This window comes from Cynoglossus semilaevis, unplaced genomic scaffold (genome assembly GCF_000523025.1).
Source record: "Cynoglossus semilaevis isolate Cse_v1.0 unplaced genomic scaffold, Cse_v1.0 scaffold1699, whole genome shotgun sequence".
In the NCBI taxonomy this organism is placed as follows: Eukaryota; Metazoa; Chordata; class Actinopteri; order Pleuronectiformes; family Cynoglossidae; genus Cynoglossus; species Cynoglossus semilaevis.
The window spans coordinates 428,871-448,621 of record NW_007585112.1 but is presented as its reverse complement, the minus strand read 5'-3'; the positions used below and the strand labels follow the sequence as shown (position 1 = coordinate 448,621).

The 19,751-nt window shown below is 41.6% G+C and overlaps 2 protein-coding genes across 4 annotated transcripts in view; one reads left to right on the top strand and one right to left on the bottom strand.

Annotated features, from left to right (window-relative positions):
• adamts7 (a disintegrin-like and metallopeptidase (reprolysin type) with thrombospondin type 1 motif, 7) overlaps window positions 1-16,939 on the bottom strand; it is a 51,549-nt gene extending 34,610 nt beyond the window's left edge. The window contains exons 1-7 of one of the 3 annotated variants that reach the window (XM_008337125.3): window positions 16,143-16,939; window positions 12,481-12,848; window positions 7,400-7,571; window positions 5,171-5,367; window positions 2,324-2,407; window positions 1,086-1,210; window positions 516-665 (exon numbers count right to left, since the gene is read on the bottom strand). In XM_008337125.3, coding sequence (XP_008335347.1) covers window positions 516-665; window positions 1,086-1,210; window positions 2,324-2,407; window positions 5,171-5,367; window positions 7,400-7,571; window positions 12,481-12,848; window positions 16,143-16,263 — 1,217 coding nt within the window. In that variant the 5' untranslated portion in view covers window positions 16,264-16,939. Of the gene's footprint in view, window positions 1-515; window positions 666-1,085; window positions 1,211-2,323; window positions 2,408-5,170; window positions 5,368-5,448; window positions 6,064-7,399; window positions 7,572-12,480; window positions 12,849-16,142 lie in introns of those variants that run through there. The other 2 variants (XM_025053588.1, XM_025053589.1) reach the window with 2 other exon arrangements.
• Window positions 16,940-17,747: 808 nt separating this feature from the next.
• LOC103398494 (relaxin-3 receptor 1-like) lies at window positions 17,748-19,717 on the top strand. The gene has a single exon (XM_008337144.3). It carries the CDS (start codon window positions 18,054-18,056, stop codon window positions 19,206-19,208), a length of 1,155 nt encoding a protein of 384 aa, XP_008335366.1. The 5' UTR covers window positions 17,748-18,053; the 3' UTR covers window positions 19,209-19,717.
• Window positions 19,718-19,751: the final 34 nt, after the last annotated feature.

The window sequence follows — 19,751 nt, the reverse complement described above, 5'->3', positions numbered from 1 at the left end:
GAGAACAACACCACAGCATCTCTGTAGACCTTCAACATCTACGATGTCAGAGCCAACAATTAAATAAGAAAACACACGTATGTTCTTTTTTATTTTCTTTACCACAATCTCTTGAGAAACAAAGAGTTCGGACTAAAAATAAGCTGCACATGTATTAACACTGGAACACGCCCACTTGCCTAACTGACCTCTTCAACCTTGACCTTGACCTTGACGACTGAGAATCTTCATAGATATGAAGAATTTAACCTCAGCTTCTCAGGTCACACAACATACATGAACACAGGACTTCACCACACACTGTACGTACTTTAGATTATTTAACACTGCCATAACAGTAATATTACATATATATGTGTTAAACCATCACAGTCAGTGGCGTGTGCTGTTTCACAGTAGAAAATACTAGACGCCATTTATAATCTCCATTTGACCTTTTAAACTTGAAAACTGAATTAATATGAATGAAGTGAATGCTTAAACTGCAGTACACGTGTGTGTGTGTGTGACCTTACTTGTGACCCAGCTCGTGTGCTACAGTGAAGGCCAATGGGAGCCCCGTGTCCTCGCTGATGCTGCAGCTGCGGTGTGGTTGACACATCCCTGCCACATGAGACAGACCCAGAGTCTCACAGGGCATGTTGACGGCTGCACAGATATCCTTCCTTGGAAAGGCAGAGGTGGACAGTCAGTGAAGGGCATCAAAGAGAGGAAAATGACAGAGGGTTAGAAAACAGAGGAGAAGGAGGAGGAGGAGGTCGTGGGGGAGAGAATTCTGGGTGACAGTGGAGCAGCAGAAGTCGGATACACTGCAGACTATGTGTCTTAAGAATCCTGGTGCGTTTGTTATAAACATAGGAGTATTTTTTAGTAGTTTTTTAGACTCTATCTGTCCTTCAGTGATCAGATCACATGAGGACGTCTGTCTCTCTGTCAGGTCACTATCTCTCTGCTGCCACAGTTCTGCATGAAAAAACGTACAGCCTTGTGAGAAGCCATATTGATGAGTGTGTTGTCGCACATGAACATGTCCTGACAGGTGAAGTTCAATACAAATGATAAACAGAAAAAGAATGAGTCATTACCGGGTAAGTAGGACAGCGACATCATGGTGAAGTGGGTGATCGTCTCCCTTCATGTTGAGTTTCTTCTGCCACTTACAGAAACTGTTCAGGCTGTTGTCGGCGTGGTGGCTGATTTTCAGCTCATCCTGTTCTCCACAGTCACACACAAACATGCACAGATAGAGTCGTCTCTATGGGACAAACGTAGCTGCAGAACCAAAGCTGAACCTAAACACTGTAGCTGTCATTATGAACGGGTCAATCAGACCATAGTCTTTATTGTGTGTGAGACATTCTAGGCCTTTAACTGCTTCTCCATCAGCTCTACAGTCAGTGATAACGCTGGAGAGATGTCAGTTAATCATAATGTTCTGAGTTGTCAAGGTAAATAAGGCAGGATTTTCACAGCCAAGTTCATAGAAGGAAACACAGGCCAGTAAATGTTCATCATAATCTTCCCTTTGTTTTTCTTCACAGGGTTCATTTCTTACAAAACTGCCAAAAGATGCAAAAGAGGAAAAAAAAAAAACTTAGACACTTTTTAAACACCTGCTTAAACTTTTTTTTTTTTTTTTTTAAAGAAGGTTTCACTCGGTACTCAGTGACATGTCAAATGCAACACACACAGCATTTAATCAGCAGCAGCTCCAGGGTCTCTGAGGTGAAGACACCTCCTGCTTGTCTGATCCTTTTATCCAAGTGACAAAGAAGTCACATGTATTTACCTTCTACTTCACATTGAAAGTACTTATAGTATCACCTAAGGCTGGTGTGCAGAATTGTGATTCAGGTCAGGATGAGGTGAAAACAGGTAAAAAAACAATACAAATGGAAGCTGTGTGGTGGATTTCTGACTCCAATCTCCTCAATCACATACAGTTGAGAAAATGAACGCTTATTCTATAATCTTTTTCAAACAGCTGCCAGTCACTGCGTCTCTGTTCCTGCTTTAACCTTCCAGCTGTCACATTTATTTCAAAGTCGACAGAAGTTGAACCAGTTTCTCAACCTTCCATCTTTTTTTGTTGTTTTTGGTCAAACTGGATAGTTTTAATATAACGAAATGTCCGGCAACATCGTGTAGAAAGATGATGATGATGAGTTTCACCACAAACACCACAGAGAGGGCATTTTAGGTTCAACAGCTCCGTTACACCGTGTTCCACAGATCATCAGCATTGATTTGAAAGAAAAGTTCCCTCTTCAATTTGTGGCTAAATTCAGCAAAGTTAACGAACACAGACAGATATTGACTTTACCTCATCCTGCTCCAGTAGAATCAGTCGAACAACCACGATGTTAATTGCATTTCCAATACTGGCATCTGTGAACAGTCCTGCTACCTGAAAACACAACAAAGTGACTGAACACTAAACCACAGTTACTTTCCAGCCGACAGTATTCTGTGTGGGCTTGTGATGCTGAATTCAGAAAAATAAAATAAAATAAAATAAAATATTAGTACTTTGGAGAACATAACATTACATGTTGTGAATCTTATATTTTCAGAATTGTCTGCAGAGAAAGCAGCTAAATAAATGTGGTTATTTAATGTTAATTATTCCAAAGGGCATTTAACTGTAACCGTATGCAGATTTGAAGAGTTGTACTCTGCAGGTCGATGAGGAGTGGGACCCACGGGGAAAGGTTTAGCTGAAAAAGCAATACACGCAAGAAAAAAAAAAAACATTCATTTCCAAAGATGATTCCTCTTAGGAGGATCTTCTTCCATCAACACTATTGTTGTTGTTGTTGTTGTTGATGCAAAACAACTGATTGGAATTCTGCAGGAGCTGCATGTGTACCAACACTGTGACAAACACACGACACAGACTGTATTTTCATTTGAAACCCTAGTGTTTGTTTGTCTAACAGCATGGACATCTGAACATAGTCTGGGATCAGACTAATGTTTTGAAATGGTAATCAGTTTCCTATTGTGTTGCCACACATGTGGGGCGTCAGAGGGGAGGAAGGGTGAGGGGAGAGGGGTGGGCTGATTGGGGCTGTAAGGTGCAGCAAATATTAACTTGTAGAAGAAACAGATCACGAGGTCACATGACCACCAAGGCATAGGACCCACAGCCTAATGTGAGCATCAGGATCCCAGTCTAATAAATACAGCTTTGATTAGGACACACCTTCACAGTGACATGAAAAGATTGTGATGATTCCCGTGTTTGCTCTCTCTCCACATCCGTTTCTTTGGTTTTGAAATAAACCCACTCATATTTCATAGGACAGATTTGTGTCAACGTCTGTTCAAACATCTTCACAGATGCTGCATAAACTTTCCAGCCGAGGCACATCATACAGGAGCTGACGCACTCGTTCATCAAACTCTGTTTATGGTTAAAGAGTAGCTCAAAGTTGTTGCACTTTTATTCTTTTTTAAAGAACAGCAGCAGCGACTTCACTACAAAACAATCACACACACACAAGCAGCAGCCAGCGATGTTTACAACACTATTGATTTTTGTTTTCTAACCACATTCCTTAAGATGAGAAAGCATTTTCTCTTTAAGAAGAATGGGACGGTTACACTGTCTGGAAAGTACAATTACTGTTTAGATGAGTGGTTCATTTCTATTTTTCCCGTGTCTACGTTCTATATATAGAACCTCCCATGTGCCTACGATTGTTTGGGCTGCTGATCCCCTTGAGCCACACACTGTATAATTTCCCTATGAAATATCTGGTGAATTGCTACAGAATTTAATTTTCAGGAATGGGAAATGATTATAAATAGTTCAGAGGAAATACACGATCATTTATCTTTAAAAATGAGATTGTGACCTAATCTTGCGAACAGATTCGATTTTCTTTGTGACAAGATTGGCTCTGCTGCTTCTCAGATGTGTGTAAACACACTGCACCAGCAAACACAAGTGTAACGCTTTTCAGATGACAACTTCAAAACAGTGTCTGTGGCAGGACAATGGAGCAGCTGGTAGCTGAGGAAGACCATGTCATTTGTTATTCTTTCTACATGTGTGAGGTGGTTTCCCTCAGAGGACTCAATTGTTCTGTTGATAAAAGTGTTTAGATCAAAGATGGACAGTTAAAGGGTCAAATATGAGCAGCAGAGGAAGTGGGGAATAATGGCTGCTTCCTGTGTCTATTATTATCTGTTAAGTCACTTCATCTCCAAGGCTCCACATGAGTGAATTTCCTTTCCTGATATTTTGAGCCATCACAGTACTTCTACAGGCTGAAAAAGACAACATCCCCACAACACCAACGCACGACAACAATCACTGCTACAATAAAAGCATTCAGGATCAGGTGAAACTTAATCCTGTCATTTTCAGTGGCCAAGTATTTAGGGAATAAAAGAGGGGAAAACAATCTGGTTTGGAGGAGAATGACAAAAACATCTGGACAGGTATTCACTCTAGACGGTCAAAACATTCTGGAGCTCACTCTGCTTTTTCTCACTATGTTTTTCAGAGGTACGCTTTTAAAAAAACTACTGCTTTTCTTAGTGTGAAGTCGTGCTTTGGTATCTGTATTCTTAAAAATTATATATATATATATATATATATCCGTAGGAATCCTTTTTGATAAAGCATTAGCATCAGTTTAAAAGCCCTGCATTTGTTTAAACCATTGTTTTACCATAACAAACTGACATATATAACATGTTTCCTTTTTTTTAATGCATCACATATGTAACATCTGGAAGCTTTAGTTCTACGTCCTTGCACGTGACTCATTTATAATAAAGTTGTCACTTACAATTATAATCATCTGAGCCTATCAGTAAACAGTTTGTGTGATTTTTCCCGACTCATTTCAATTTAAAAAAGTCATCAAATCAAGAGATTAGTTAGAAAGATAATGACACCAGGCACAGTTGATAAAAAAGCTCACCCACCCACAGCATTTGTTTCACATTTCCGTTTGTGTTAAAATCCATTTCAGACTTAAACTAACTGATCACACACTTTCTAATTAAATTAGAGTCAAACATTTCAGGGTTCGACTTGTTTTCCTGCTGCACAACACCAGGTTCACCCTTGTTCTCGATGCTTATGCTAATGTCGGCTGATTGTCAGTCTGTGTGCAGAAGCCCGTGAACATCTGCGTGTGCTTGATCTACTTACAATGTTCATGACAGCCAGGACGTAGCCCTCCACAGCCTTACCCCCGTGGTACTCCACCATTTTGGGGTCTGCCACCACCAGTGTTTCCACCCACTTCTCTCTGCTGACTGAGCGTTGATGAATTCTTCTCCTCCTTCTCCCTTGGCGACGTTCCCAGCGCTCTCGCTGTCGCTCAGTGTCATCAATACTAACAGAATCTGGAGATGGATGAAAAGTAAACAAGAAATAAAAAAAAAAAGATGTGATTTTTACTCTTTGTACACATCTCACAGCCTCACTTTCTTGGCTTGAGGCCAAAACCAACCCATTTCTCCACTTCCTTTATTTTTCCTCTTTTCTTATCTAAATATCAAATGGACGTGGAGGACGTCCTCAGTGTCAGCCTTGATTCTCCTCCTGTTATTCTGCTTTCTATCACAGGCTGAGACGTGGTTTTTAAAGTATAAAAAGTTTCAATTTGGGTTTCAGGAAGCAGTCGATGAACCATGAAGAAAATCCACCAAAAAGTGTCCAACTCTCACAAACTAACAAACTAAACACAGAAACGTAAAGGAACAAGGAAACATGTTCATTACAAAATGCAAGACAAAACCTGATTGGACCAGAGAGGAGTAGGCAACGAGACACAGGTGTGTGTCGTTAGGTCAGGGGCAGGTGATCAAAGAGGTGAGGGACAGAGGAGAACAGGAAGTTAAGATGACTGAAACAGAACAGGATGTGATAAATGAAAATAAAACAAAAGGAGTTCATGTGAAAAAAGTGCTAACTCAGTGATATGGCACGAATGAGTGTCTAAAAAGTACCGTAGAACCATTTAAAATGAAGGACTTCAGTTATTTTTAGCATGAAGTTATCAACACTGAGTGATTCATCGACACTTCAGGGAAATGTTAATGAAAAACACAGAGCCAGTCTGTAACAATAAACCACCACTGATGTTAATGCATAATGAATTAATTTTAATACATACATTTAATTGCCGGTAATTAACGCCGACCTATTTAACAGCCAACCACTAAATGTATCGTTAGACTGTAAAAGACGGATAAAAGACGAAGGTTCCAACGACATTGACACTGAGTTCCAGGGTTCTGTGTGATGTTGATCTTTTTTTTATTTTAATCAAAGTAAGATATTAAATGAGCCGAACGAAATGTCATTGTTTTTACTGCTGCGACCTTCACAAATCAGCAGGCGGTGGTTGGTGATTTACTGTTCGTCTGCGTCGTGCTGAGCACACACACGTACTCAGATATTGCTATTAAACCTGCAGCGTTTAGTTTATTCTCTGTATCGGATGACTCTAGGTTGTTTTTTTTTTCTCTCTATTTCGAGCACAGAGCTTTTAAAAAAACATCACATGTTTGGCGTTTTTTCTCTCACTGTGCTGCAGATAAAGGCTGCGCAGCGCCACGGTGACATCATCTGATCACAGGAGAAGATGCAAATGAACTTCTATTAATAAATGTATATGTTTTTTTTCTTATATTGGCTTACTGTATGCATTATCAAACATGTTGACTGAATATGCGTGTGTCAGATACATCAGTAGCAGAGTAGTTCCAACAATCTGCACTGCATATTACCTGCATAAGGGGAACAGGATGAGTATAAATAATTAAACAAATCTATGCAATAAAAAAAATCATGCCAGCTTGAAAACAGCATCATTAAAAAAGGAGGACGTATTTGTAGGTGGCACTAGTGCTTCTTTATCACATTGACGAAAAGTTGAGTTCCTTAACATTTCTGAACTGACCATGGTTGAAGGGAGAACACCGTACTGATGTTTTACATGTTCTGTTCTGCTTCAAACTCAAAGGAAGAAACAACATGGATACATTAACAACCATGGCCTTGTAAGAAATCAGCCACTGGAATTTCCAAGTAGGAACGCAGTGGGATTCCTTTTGAAACATCTTTTTGAAGGATTACACTTAAGCACCGTAAAAAGGTGGAGGTCTGTGCTGGTGCATGAGGCTCACAATAATGAATCACCAGTGATAGTGAAGAAGGTACTGTATCTGTGATCAGCTCTGGGAGGAAGATGATGTGTGGTTTTTTTTTTTTTTTTACATTTTGAGAATATCAAACTATATCAAATAACTCACAGCTGATGTTGTGAGCAGCTCATAATCCTGGAACCAACACTGGTCCAGTTGTGTTACTCTCTATTTCCAACACGCCTAGTTCCAATACTGGGCGTGTGTGTGTGTGTGTGTGATTTACTTTTGATGCCACAGGTTCCTCTGGGAGCTGGTTTCCCTGAGACTTGCCGAGTGCCTGGAGGAGATGTGTGGCGTTTATAGATGGCATGGGCCTGTGGGGTTGAGCTCTCGCCACTTGACTCCTCCAGGGGCTGAATGAAGAACTCTTCTTCAGACAACTTGAACAGTCCTGTCTGAAGACAAAGACAACAACAGAGCAGGTAAAAAAAAAAATCTATTTCGGCCGTGTCGGCTCTGAGGAGAGGCAGATGAATTTGTCTCGATGATGTCTACTGAAATGTTTTGGTGGAATAAACCGAAGGACTGAGCACAGATGGATTCTTCAAATACCTGTTTAACAGCCAGGCTGGTTGTTAATGAGTCACTTTGTGCTGCAGTACAACAGGTTAGCAGTGAGAAGGACAACAAACTCTGGTCCAACTGGCAGGAAGTGGAGGGTTCAACATTCAATCTGGAGTTTGTCACTAACGTTTCATACTTCAATGTTAATATTCAGACACATGATTCATTGTACGTCCTCACTGACTGTCTCCCCTCTGTTGTTTCAGACGACGGCCCACTTCAAGTACCTCTGCTATTCACGTAATGTAGCTCGTGTTTATTTAGTGCTGTGCTAAATGAGCAGCTGTGCTTAGCTGTTGGTATGTAAATGACAGTGGACAGATCTTTGCACTGGTAGGAGTACTGTAGTACATACGGCTGGAGATACCCATGGTGCAAGGTAGCATTCTTATTATGGTCCCCTCGTAGTACACACAAAAATACACTTTGTTGTTGAACCTGGCATCTAAGAAGTAGGAAGACAATTCAGAGAAGCATATATGTGTACCAACACCCCGACAAAGTCAGTATCACAGTAAAATACAGCTGAATCCTTGACATGTGATGCAGTTGTTAAATGAATGCCGAACTTAAGCGTTTGTCTCTTTGTAGGAAAGACTGGGTGGAACATGTGACTTTAAAGACTTTAAAGCTCTCTGTTTTACACAAGTTATCTGTTCACATCTGAGTTTTGCAAAGCTCACAGTAAACATGTGCATTTTTACTGTAGACAGACTTTGGCAAAAACAGAGCGAGAACAAGAAATGAACAGACGAGTGAAGCGACATAATGACCACAGATGTTTCCAATGACATCCACTTCACTGTTCTGCTCTGCAGCACCAGCTCCTCAGTACTGTAAAACACTGAGCAGGCCCAGCTGAATCTTCAGAGTTAGTCCAGAGGCTTCACAGATGCTGAGGTACAGATGGCAGGAGCTCACTCTGCTGCTCATCTGGAGACTTTCAATAGTGGCATTGAATAAGGTGACACATGCACTCAGCTCCAACCTCACCAAATGGAGCTGGAAATTGCAGTTGCTAGACCAGGTTTGATTTGTGTGATGCTTGCCCTACGGTGCAGAGCAGAAAAGCATCACTTCAGGTAAATTAAATGTCGGCGTAAAATGTCATCAGACCTCTTTATGAAACAGGTACAGTCTGTTATGCACGTAAAAGTTGAAAAGAGCTAATGCCTGTTATAAAAGGTGTGTGGTGCACAGACGGGAAGAGGAAATGACAGAGGACTGAGACTCAAACGCTGAGCTGTCACCATAGTTCTACACCACAGCTCTGCTACAGATCATCACACTTCAACAATCAATCACAAAGACTTGAATCCAATCAACAGCACAGAGCACTTCTCAACAAGAGGAACCATTACCTACCAATGGTCTCTCTTTTAATTTGTCACCTTATCAGTGACACCTGGAATTAAATGTCAACGCTTTTTGACAAGTTTGAATATACTAAAACCAAAGAATAAAAAACTAACAGTATTGATTAGAGTGAGGCTGAAGTCATCGTTCCAATACGATGAGGCTGTTGTATGCACACAGTCGGTTCAGCTTTGACAGAGTTAGGCTGCTGAGCAGATGTAGATTTACTTCAGAAGACAGAATTAACCACGTCACAGTTTAAATCCTCTCAAACGGAGACACATCAGCAGCACTCCCTCCTACATCTCAGGTTAAAACAGCAACTGTATAAAAACTTTAGTTATGTTGCTACAGTAAGACTAAGACTTTTAATACATTTTAATTATTTATTATTTGACAAGGAATGATGCATACTGACTAACATCGACACGTAAATATGGAAGAATGATTTCCATCCATCCGTACCTCTGTCTTACTTTTTAACCTCTGCTCTGGTCACAGATTCATCCTTTCACCATCACAGATGCAGCTTTTTTTCATAGGTACTTGTCTTGACGGTCTGTTTCATTTTCAATAAGTGACATGACAACAACTGAAGAGACGGTCTGTTTCATTTTCAATAAGTGAACTTTTTCTTCCCACAGAAGGTCAAACATGACAACAACTGAAGGCTGAATGTCCTTTGGTCCATGTCAGATCATTTTAAGCTGTATTTTTACTTCACTGTCTTAGAGCCAGTCCTGACAGAGGTGACTTGTTAGAAATTAATCTGCCAATTTTCAAACTTTCTCAACACTTCTTTACGACCCTTAACCCTTTGTTCAATTCAAAATGTTAATTTCTCAGTTCTAATTGCGTGAATATTCTAATGACGACTGATCTACTGCCTACAAATACAGTGGGATGTGCCGTCCCGAGCCCCATGGACACATTAATGACTTTGTCTGAAAAGTGCAGCTTCGAAAAGAAAATGAATCTCATTATGTCAAGGATCCTTGAATGTAATGGCGGAGCTAACTGCAGTAACGAGAAGTAATAGACTGTAATTTTGGCACATTATTTCAAGCAGCTTGGGTTTCCATTTAGGATATGAAACCTGTAAGACAGCCAGAGGGTCGGGAAAAAAATATCTCTGAATTAGACATCCAGGAGTACAAACTGACACTATTGTCCCATCACATCAATAAAAATAAGGAGCTGATAAATGAAAATACTACAGACAAAAGAGCTTGATTCCTAAATTACTGAGGTACTTTGTAGGTACTATTTTACCACATATTCCAAATATTTAGACACCTTTGGTGAAGGATGGGGTTACTGTACTAGTTTTTCTCCAGAATAATCATATAGTAACACAACCAAAATATATATGAATCAGAACCAGAGGGTTTTTACTTTTTACTCAATGGGACCAGGTTTTTATTTCTCACGTGGAATGACTTAAAACATAATCAGTTTTACCAGTAACTCACGAAAATAATGACACTGAATCAGATACCAAGCATTTCTCCTCCATCAATATGTCAAGTTATCTTATCAACCAAAGACCTCCAGCCAGCTTTTAGTCACACGCATCATTAATCCTTTTCACAACTTGTTTGCGTGGAATGCATTTTTATCTGAATTTGTAATCCTAAGAGCAAATCTCTGACACCACACAAGTCAGACTGAGGACTGAGGCTGGCACCTCGTATCTGCAGAAAAGATGAGATCATGGGAGCGATGCTTTTTAAAGTCCAACAGTGACTTTGTTGGTTTTATTGTGTTGCATGTGTTTATCAGTTTATTTGAATGTAAATGTATGTAAACATGTCAGACCTGGAGCCATATAGTGGAGTAGTGTTGTTGCCCAGTGCTATCCCTACTGGGGTAATTAACATCACAGAGGAAGAATTCACAATTTCTCTCCATACAGTAGAACATCTTGTCCACCACAGTTCCCCATAGTCCAGCAGACAAGACTAACCATAGGTGTGTGTGTGTGTGTGTTTGTTCGTGTGTGTGGCCCTGTGATTGACTGATGACCTGTCCAGAGTGTATCCTGCCTTCAGCCAGATGTAAGGTGCGATATGCTGCTTGATCTGTCATGGGATAAAGCAGTAGATGAAGATGAATGGATGACGACCGTCCAGTTTAAAGGAGATCTTGAGGCCAGACCCACAGACGGAGAGAAGGTTCTGAAGGTCACGTCACTCCATGCTGGATTTTTGTCGTTTGCCCCCAGAATATTATTAAAGGGCAGTTCAAATTTGCAGAGTGTTACAGTAGTTTGACTGATCTGGTTCTGGAGGAGGTTTGATAATAATAGACAGGATAAAAGGGACTTTTTGCATGAGCTTTGAGCCCCATGTCATTCTGTAAATGGATCAGTACTCCACTTAGTGCTTTTTCAAGAGGACAACGGAACAGACCTGTGATTTTACAAACATTGTTGGACTTAAATCAGTCCAAGGAAGAGTGGTGTCTCTGTTAGACCACTGTGTTCTGCTGGGAGAGCTGAGCTGAGGGGGGTGTCAGGTCGTCTGCTTCCTCTAGCTGCTGCAAAACAGATTACCTGTCAGAATAACAGACAGTCTCAGACACACCTGTAATTTGGACAGACTGATATCTAAATGCCCCTCTGGTTGTTGGGTATATTTGAGGTCAGATCATCTATTCTCAGACACTGTGACACTCACTCACCATTGCCTCTGCTTCACCTAGTTCTATAAATGCCATTCTGGTGCTGATTTTAGTGGAGGTTCATCATTATTTTCCCAATGAGTAGTATTAGTAGAATTTAACTCACAATTCCCTTTTGGCTATACGAGCTAAGAATATCTATTTGTATATGAAGTCAAACCTATATTTTGTACATTATATTCTTCACCAGATAACAACCGTCCTGTGGTCCTGTGATCTTGCTGTTGAACAGTCAGTGTTTATGGACTTGTCAGACTTATTGTTATGTTTTTCACTCATTAAAATGAGATACATTCCAAACATGGAAATAGATGCGGCGACACCTGGGGCTCTGTTGCTCCTTAATCCACTATGATGTTTAATCATAATGAGTGGTTGCACCTTAGGGCACGCAATACTATACAGCAATTACCTATTAATTGTTTAAAGCAATAAAGTTGCACTGAAGTGCAACCATTATGTAGATTTACCTGCGTTTAACTACAGCTTGTCAAAACAATAGGTTAAGACAGCAGTCTTTGAGGAACGTCAGGAAAAATATTCCCTTCTGGAAACAAAACCTCCCTCTGTAATGGACTCTGGCCTTTCTTACTTTGCCCTTTAGCCTTTGAACTTACACAAAAATAGAATACGATAAACATAATAAAAAAGAAAACTATTACTAAACTAATATGGTCACAAAGACAAACAGTTTCCACTCACCAGTCCATCACATGTACTTATGGCTGCGTTTCCTTTCACAGCAGCACCATCTCGCACTTCACCAAAGAAGTGGCACCGGGAGAATGTAGGAGGGCGGATCTGGGAGCCCTTCAGGCCGCCATACCTCCTCTCTGTCAGGAAGCCTGGGGCCAACAGGTGTGAGTTGAGGGTGAGGTTAAAGTTCAGTCTGTGGCCGTCGTGCCAGAGCTGGTAGAAGACTTGATCCGAGTCCACTCTTCCTTCTGAGGTTTCCCTGCGCTGCACTCGGCGAGCATGATGCGACAGGAAGTTGGACAGGAAGTGACCTCTGGCATCCACTCTAATGGGGTGAACCACTTTATAGGAAGGCAGATCCTGCAGTAATCCCTCTGCCAAAGCCACCGTGGGAGGGACAGAGAAGGAGAAAGGTTATTAAATCATGGGAAAGGAGAGGGTAATTGAAAAATTACGTGGTTTCAAAGCTGTAAACAAACTGAGGAAGTGATAAACAAACCCAGATGGGTGTCTCATCTGTCTTTATCATGTTTGAATACGACTGCAGTGGATATAGAGGCTGTGAGAGGAGCATTACTTAGAACAGGACTGTTAGACTGTCTAGTGACCTGTCTTCACTCTGCTCTGAAGTGCAGCACATGTGTGATAAGGTCACTGAAACTCATTCTCCTGATAAAAATAACACCATCTAATTTCCTACCACCTGGAGAGGCAGAAGCAGCTGCAAGGAAGGCAAGGTGAGGAACATATGTACCCTGTGACCATAGGTAATGCCTGTGTTTACTTCATTTTCAGATTCCGTTTCCCTTCTATTTTTGCTATATATTTCAAAAAGATTATGTTCCCAGTGATGTGCTCATTACTAAACTTTAAATGAATACCTGATAGCATCTCTTAGCATCTGAACTAACCTCTGGTAAGTTTGCAAAAGTCTTTATTTAAGACACATGAAAACACATAACATCAAAACTAAAAGTAAATACAAGCCACTCAGAGGTATTGATCACACAATTAAAAATGTTAAAGTCCTAATAATTCTATCTATCTATCTACCCAACTAAATGGTCCACATGCAATGTTCTGTACATTGTGATTTCCACACGTGGCCTTTGTAGAAAATGACAGGTACACACACACACACACACACACACCATTTATCACACCATCATTGGCCCATTCAGAAAGAATAATCAGAGTGTAAACAATACATACAATACAAGAGTACATCCAGGTATCTGCACTAATACTTTCACACTACAAATACAATGTGTTTCAAATGTCTGGCCTACATGAAGACAACACAAACATGTTTGCTATGTTAACCTTGTAGAAAGACATTTAAGATGCATTCAAGGCTACGCCATCATGAGCAGCGCAGGGTGGTGAAGAATCCCAGGAGAATCGACTTCAGAATTCAGAGAAAAAAGTGATGAAGAAATAAAATGATTGCATTTAATCACTTCATAATAACTATTATGGGGAATTTCATACTTCAAACCAGCCCGACATTGCTGTCATTTGATTCATTACATCGTTGTCATCAGTCCCAGACCATGTTCATCATTATATGTATTTGATTAAGAAGTGAATCCAGATGGAAATGTACAGTGTCCCTCGGGAGGTAGGTCTGTCCGTTATCTGTAAAATTATTCTCTATTCATTAATTACAAATACATAAAGGGATAGATAAAGAAATCGGAAGCTTCATTCTGGTGTTTTTTTTTTTGTTTGTTTTTTGGCAGCTTTTCCCTGTAGGTTTAAATGTTCTTGTTTGCCATAAAAAAGAAAATTACAGTAAGAATAATCTAATTGAATAGAGTAGCACCAAAAAATTATCATCATAAAGGCAACAAGCACAATAAAAGAAATCTGACAAAGTTCCTGCAACTTTGTGAGTATAATGTGAACAAGGGTTTTGAACCATCTACGGTTATAAGTGGCAGCTGGGAGGCTGTAAAGCTGACGGTGTGTGTTCGAGAACACAATGTCTGAAGGTGAATTAACGATTGTTTTCATATGTTCAAATACAAAATCTGAACGTCTTATGCCAACGTTTGTCACCGACTTCTGTTGAAACACTCTTCCCTTGCGGTTCATTCTGGTCCATTGTGCTGCGAGCACTAACTGAAGAAGAACCTCTGACTGAGAGCATCCACTCCCCCAAACCTTCAGCTTCAAAGACACACGGCCTTCAAACACCATTCATCCGCAATCCATTCTTCTCCTGCTTTGAGGGACACATCACCTACTTCTGTAGCCTGCTAAAATACAAACCACACTCTGCATCGACTGATGGGCTGAGAGTGCAGAAAGAGATGACTTCTGAGGACAACCTTCAAGGCCAGATTAAAACTCTAATTTCCACTGAGCTTGACCTCTAATTCACTTTGTGATGCAGCCTTATTATGAGAACCTATTCCCATCATGTTACGCCATCTGCCCACGGCTGCTGAGCTCAGAGGTCAGTGTAGGCCACAGAACAGCAGCAGCAAACAAAACTTGTCAGCTACGTACTGCTCAAAGGCTCTTAAGGGAGGGCAAATATGGCTTCAGTCTGTAGTGATTCACCCGAACAAGCAAAGCCTCAGGACCAATTAGTTTGAGTCACACATAATCAGTCACCTGTCGCCACAGTAGAGTCAGCTGGTCTAATTTACACTGTCTTGATTTGGTCAATGCGATAGGAAAACAATAATTTATTCATACATGTATGTATGTTTGGAACATTTGCACGATTAGTGTAAAAATTCCCAGAAATACTCTGGTTTGTGGAATATTTCTTCAGGAGTGGAACTAGTCTCTGAACTTTCTCTTGGTTTTCAACATTATCGAAGACAGAATTCACAATCCTATTTAGTGGAAAAAGCCAAACGTGACATGATCCGCTCTGAAACAGATGAATGAGCTTCTGCTCACTCATTCGTCTCTGCTTTTATCTTGCCTTTCAAAGGAGTGACGTTAAGGAAGTTGACTGATGTCCCTGCCTCAGCCATGCCTCTTCAACAGACAACCAAAGATGTCCAGACCATATAAAAAACAACCAGGCCACAGTGACTCAGAAAGAGATAGGGAGACGGGGAAGACAGAGAGAGAAAGAAAGAAAAAACTGCTGCAATGAAACTGTTCACAGCTCCACACACAGGGCCGGCTTCTTTGTTCTAGTTCTATTAAAGTCACCTCTGTGATCTTTGCTGAGTTGGCAAATTCAGATCTATTGAAATGAAGAATTAAAGACCACATTTGGATGGGTTTCACTCTGCTTTATTCTGTCTATGGATTGTTTGATGGTTTATTCAACCCTACAGACACTGGTTTACACAATGTTAACTTTCACCATTGTTCATCAGTTGCTTTGCTTTTGTTCTTTGCTTTGGTCTTTGAACTATGCTTTGCTTTTGTTCTTTGCTTTGGTCCTATGCTATCTGTCCTATGCTGCTGTGGCACTGAACCATCCATGCATCCATCCATCCATCCATGTCCATCAATAAAAATCTTCCATCCTGTCGCTAGAGTGTGTGTGAACACGACAACCACATAAATCGTTGCTGTGACATTTTATAGATCAACAGTAATTGGTAATGTTTACACGTCTGAACTTCTACCAACAACAACAACAACAATAGTAGTAGTTGTCGTAGACATTACGGTCCGTTTTCGTGTTGACTAACCTGATCCATGTGATGATCCTAACGTTGTGCAGCTTCTCAGCAGGGTCAAAAGTGCGATGCCAAGGAGAAGAGGACTCACTCCAGGTCCAACCGCGTGACGCCCGCAGTTCAAACGGGTCATTTTGTCAGGACGTTGTTTTGAACCTGAAACTCATCTAATGTTTTTGGCCAGGAGAGTGTCTACAGACAACTTAAACCATTCCCATCTGGGCTAAGGGCGCACGCCTGGCTCTGCTACGATAATGAACACAAACTGTGACACTGCCCAACAGCAAACATCCTCAGTTCAGGCCCGAACCACCGTGCGCTACCACGGCGCGTCTTTGTTGCATTCTCTGGTCTTTTCAGTGGACTCGTTCATATGTCAGTAGTGAGGTCTGATAAGGGGTGTCGGTCCGGTCTGCCCCCCATCTGTCTGCAGCCGAGCGCCAGTGACAGCTTCAAAACTTTCCTCTGCAAACTTTCGCAGAACCACCCCCACAGATGGGTGGACTTAAGACAATGGAGCGTCTTCCAGGAGGACTGGATGCTTAAAGGGGAATGATCCTCTGAGAAATTGGATACAGTGACGCGATCCGGTTCAGGGATGTTCCCACAACTGAGGTCGATCGGGTCCTCCGTGGGTCAGTTGAGGACCACTTTAAATGCTGACGTATTTTTATGGTCATTGTTGAAGGGTGACCCGGGTCAAACGTGGAAACCTAACATCAGCTGACTCCAACGTTTGTTTTCAGCCACTACTACAAACTTGTCGCAACACTTCATTCTCTTGTGAATTTATATTTTGTCCCACAACAGTCAGTGGAGACAGTGTTCGAGCAGAAAATACATAAAAGAACGGCAATGTTATGGGAATCTGTCACCGAACTCCGAAACAGTGTGATGACGTTCGCTTTGCATTCTGTTCTATTTCTGTCAAGAAATAAATTGGATGGAATAGAGGTGCACTGAAGCACCGTGGACCATTTGGAAAAGTCATAAAAACCATCAAAAGGCTCCACTTTATTGTTGGCTTGTAGTTGAACAATTAGTGCCCTCTAGCGGAGAAGGATTTGCGTTGCGGGTTTAGTTACAACCTTTTTTTTTTTTGCTGTTTGGGCTGTTTGTACATATCCGTTTTGTATCACTTTTAAATTAATATTTTTCTCATTTTTATATTTAGTTGTTTTTAGTTTTGTGATGCAAGAAATATGTTAGTCCTGCCCTGGCCATTATACATATATGTACATCCACCATGGTAATCACCATGATCTGTGGTTATTAACAGCAACACCATCATCACCTTCATCATCATCATCATCATCATGCCACCTACAGTGGTCATAGTACTGTATTGACCTGAGGCATCTTACTAATGAACGTGTTTGTTTGAAATTTACTTTCCTTTGAATAAAATATGCGGGGATCAGCTGGACAAGTAATCCAGTCACTCTAAATAAATGTAATAACGCGTTAATTCCTGGTCATTTCAAATCACTATTAAATCACATTCCATCTTTTTTTCTGAAGGGTTTTTCTCAACGAATTCAATAAATTACGCACGTCCCAGTGCGTAACCGCATGGATAACATGACCCGCAGTGAAAAAGAAATATAGTGTTCTGATTATTAATTTAAAAACGAGGCATGTCAGCGTGGGATCCTGGTTAATTACTGTGATTGACGTGTCAGTACCTCCGTAATGACTCGTTGGACCAATCGTGGCTCAGCAGAGCCAACAGCACCTGCATAAAAGCAGACCGCAGGTCAGCTGCCATTCAGAGGGAAGGTGATAAACATGTAAAGCCACAGATGTGACAGGTGTTAGAAGATGACACTTTTACGCACAAGAGACTTGCCTGATGGTTTGTTGAGCATAATTGCGAAGAAGAAGAAGAAATCTGCGCTGAACCGAGGTCCTTAACTTTCCACCATGGATGACATGTACAACTACAGCGGAGCGCAGAACTCGAGTTACGGTGGAGATGACAGATTTAAGTTCGAAGACATCGACGTGAGCGCAGATGGCACGCCTATCCTCAGGATACTTATATCGGTGGTGTACTCTGTGGTGTGCGCAATGGGCTTGGTGGGTAACCTGCTGGTCTTTTTCCTCATGAGGTTACGCCAAGGTCGGAAGAGGTCCACCATCAACGTCTTCATCATCAACCTGGCAGTGACAGACTTCCAGTTCGTGCTCACTCTGCCCTTCTGGGCTGTGGACACCGCGCTCGACTTCAGCTGGCCGTTTGGAGACGCCATGTGCAGAATCATCCTGTCCATCACCGTGATGAACATGTACGCCAGCGTGTTTTTTCTCACGGCCATGAGTGTCACACGCTACTGGTCAGTGGCCACTGCCCTGAAGAAGAAGACCTACAGGAGGTCGCGGTGCGTAAAGTGGGTGTGCGCGGTGCTGTGGGTGGCCGCGACCCTGGCCACGGCGCCGACCGCTGTCTTCTCCACTGTGACCGAGGTGGCGGGAGAAAAACTCTGCCTCCTCAGGTTCCCAGAAGGATACGACTGGCTGGCTCTCTATCACATCCAGAAGATACTGATAGCCTTCATCATCCCCATGCTCATCGTCAGCGTTAACTACCTGATGCTGCTGCGCTTCGTCCGACAGCGCAGCATGGGCAACAGCAGCAACAGAGCTCGGAGATCCAAAGTCACCAAATCTGTGGCTATAGTGGTTTTATCCTTCTTCTGCTGCTGGATGCCCAACCACGCCATCACCTTCTGGGGTGTTTTGGTCAAGTTTAGCGCAGTCAACTGGGATAAGACGTATTACTTGGTGCACACGTACGTGTTCCCGGTCACCGTGTGCTTGGCGCACGCCAACAGCTGCTTGAACCCGGTGCTGTACTGTCTGATGAGGCCGGAGATCAGGAAGATGCTGCGGGCTCTGTTTCGGAGAAGCCCCACTCCATCCACCAGCAGGGGGTGTGCGACTCGTTCCTGCACTCAGGGCGAAACACCTGGAGTCGTCCCTCTGCAGATCATGGACAACGCAGAGCTCGGACTCTCCATCATTGACCGAAAAGGTCTATCTGCTTCTAAAGTGACACCCCAGAGAAACCAGACCTGACTCTGCTGGAGCCGTCCTTGGCTCGGGTTGCTCCGTGTGTGTAGCTCGAGACATTCATTTCAGATTGATATGTTTGTCATTTTTGCAAAGACAAATCCTTAACCAATCCGTTTCTTTCTTGGAGATATTTCTTTATGAACTGATCAGCAACTTTAAGATGGTTATTGTGTCTGTGATCAGCAACAAAGGATTGAAATGTATTATTTATGAGAAAAAAAAAAACTTGTGAAGATCATGCAGATTAAAGTCATACGTGTGCAGAGTTTTCTGGTCATGTCTACATGTAAATAAATGGCATTTCCACCACTGTTGATGTGTGAATGATTTATTGTAAAACAGCAAATGTGTTTATTGAGCTTTTGATAACTGCTGTCCCTAAATCAACTGAGCCAGCAATTGTGGTCAGTTTTATTTTAATTCATATCTGAGCTAATTGTCACCCAGGCAACAGATGGAATATTTATATTTTTCATAATACTGAAATTCACAGTACTGGTTATGGGTTAATTCTCTCTCACTTTCTCTTTTTCTCTTTCGCTCTAA

Coding starts and splice junctions, on each gene's coding strand:
- LOC103398494 (XM_008337144.3), top strand. CDS start 18,054: ATGGATGACATGTACAACTACAGCGGAGCGCAGAACTCGAGTTACGGT.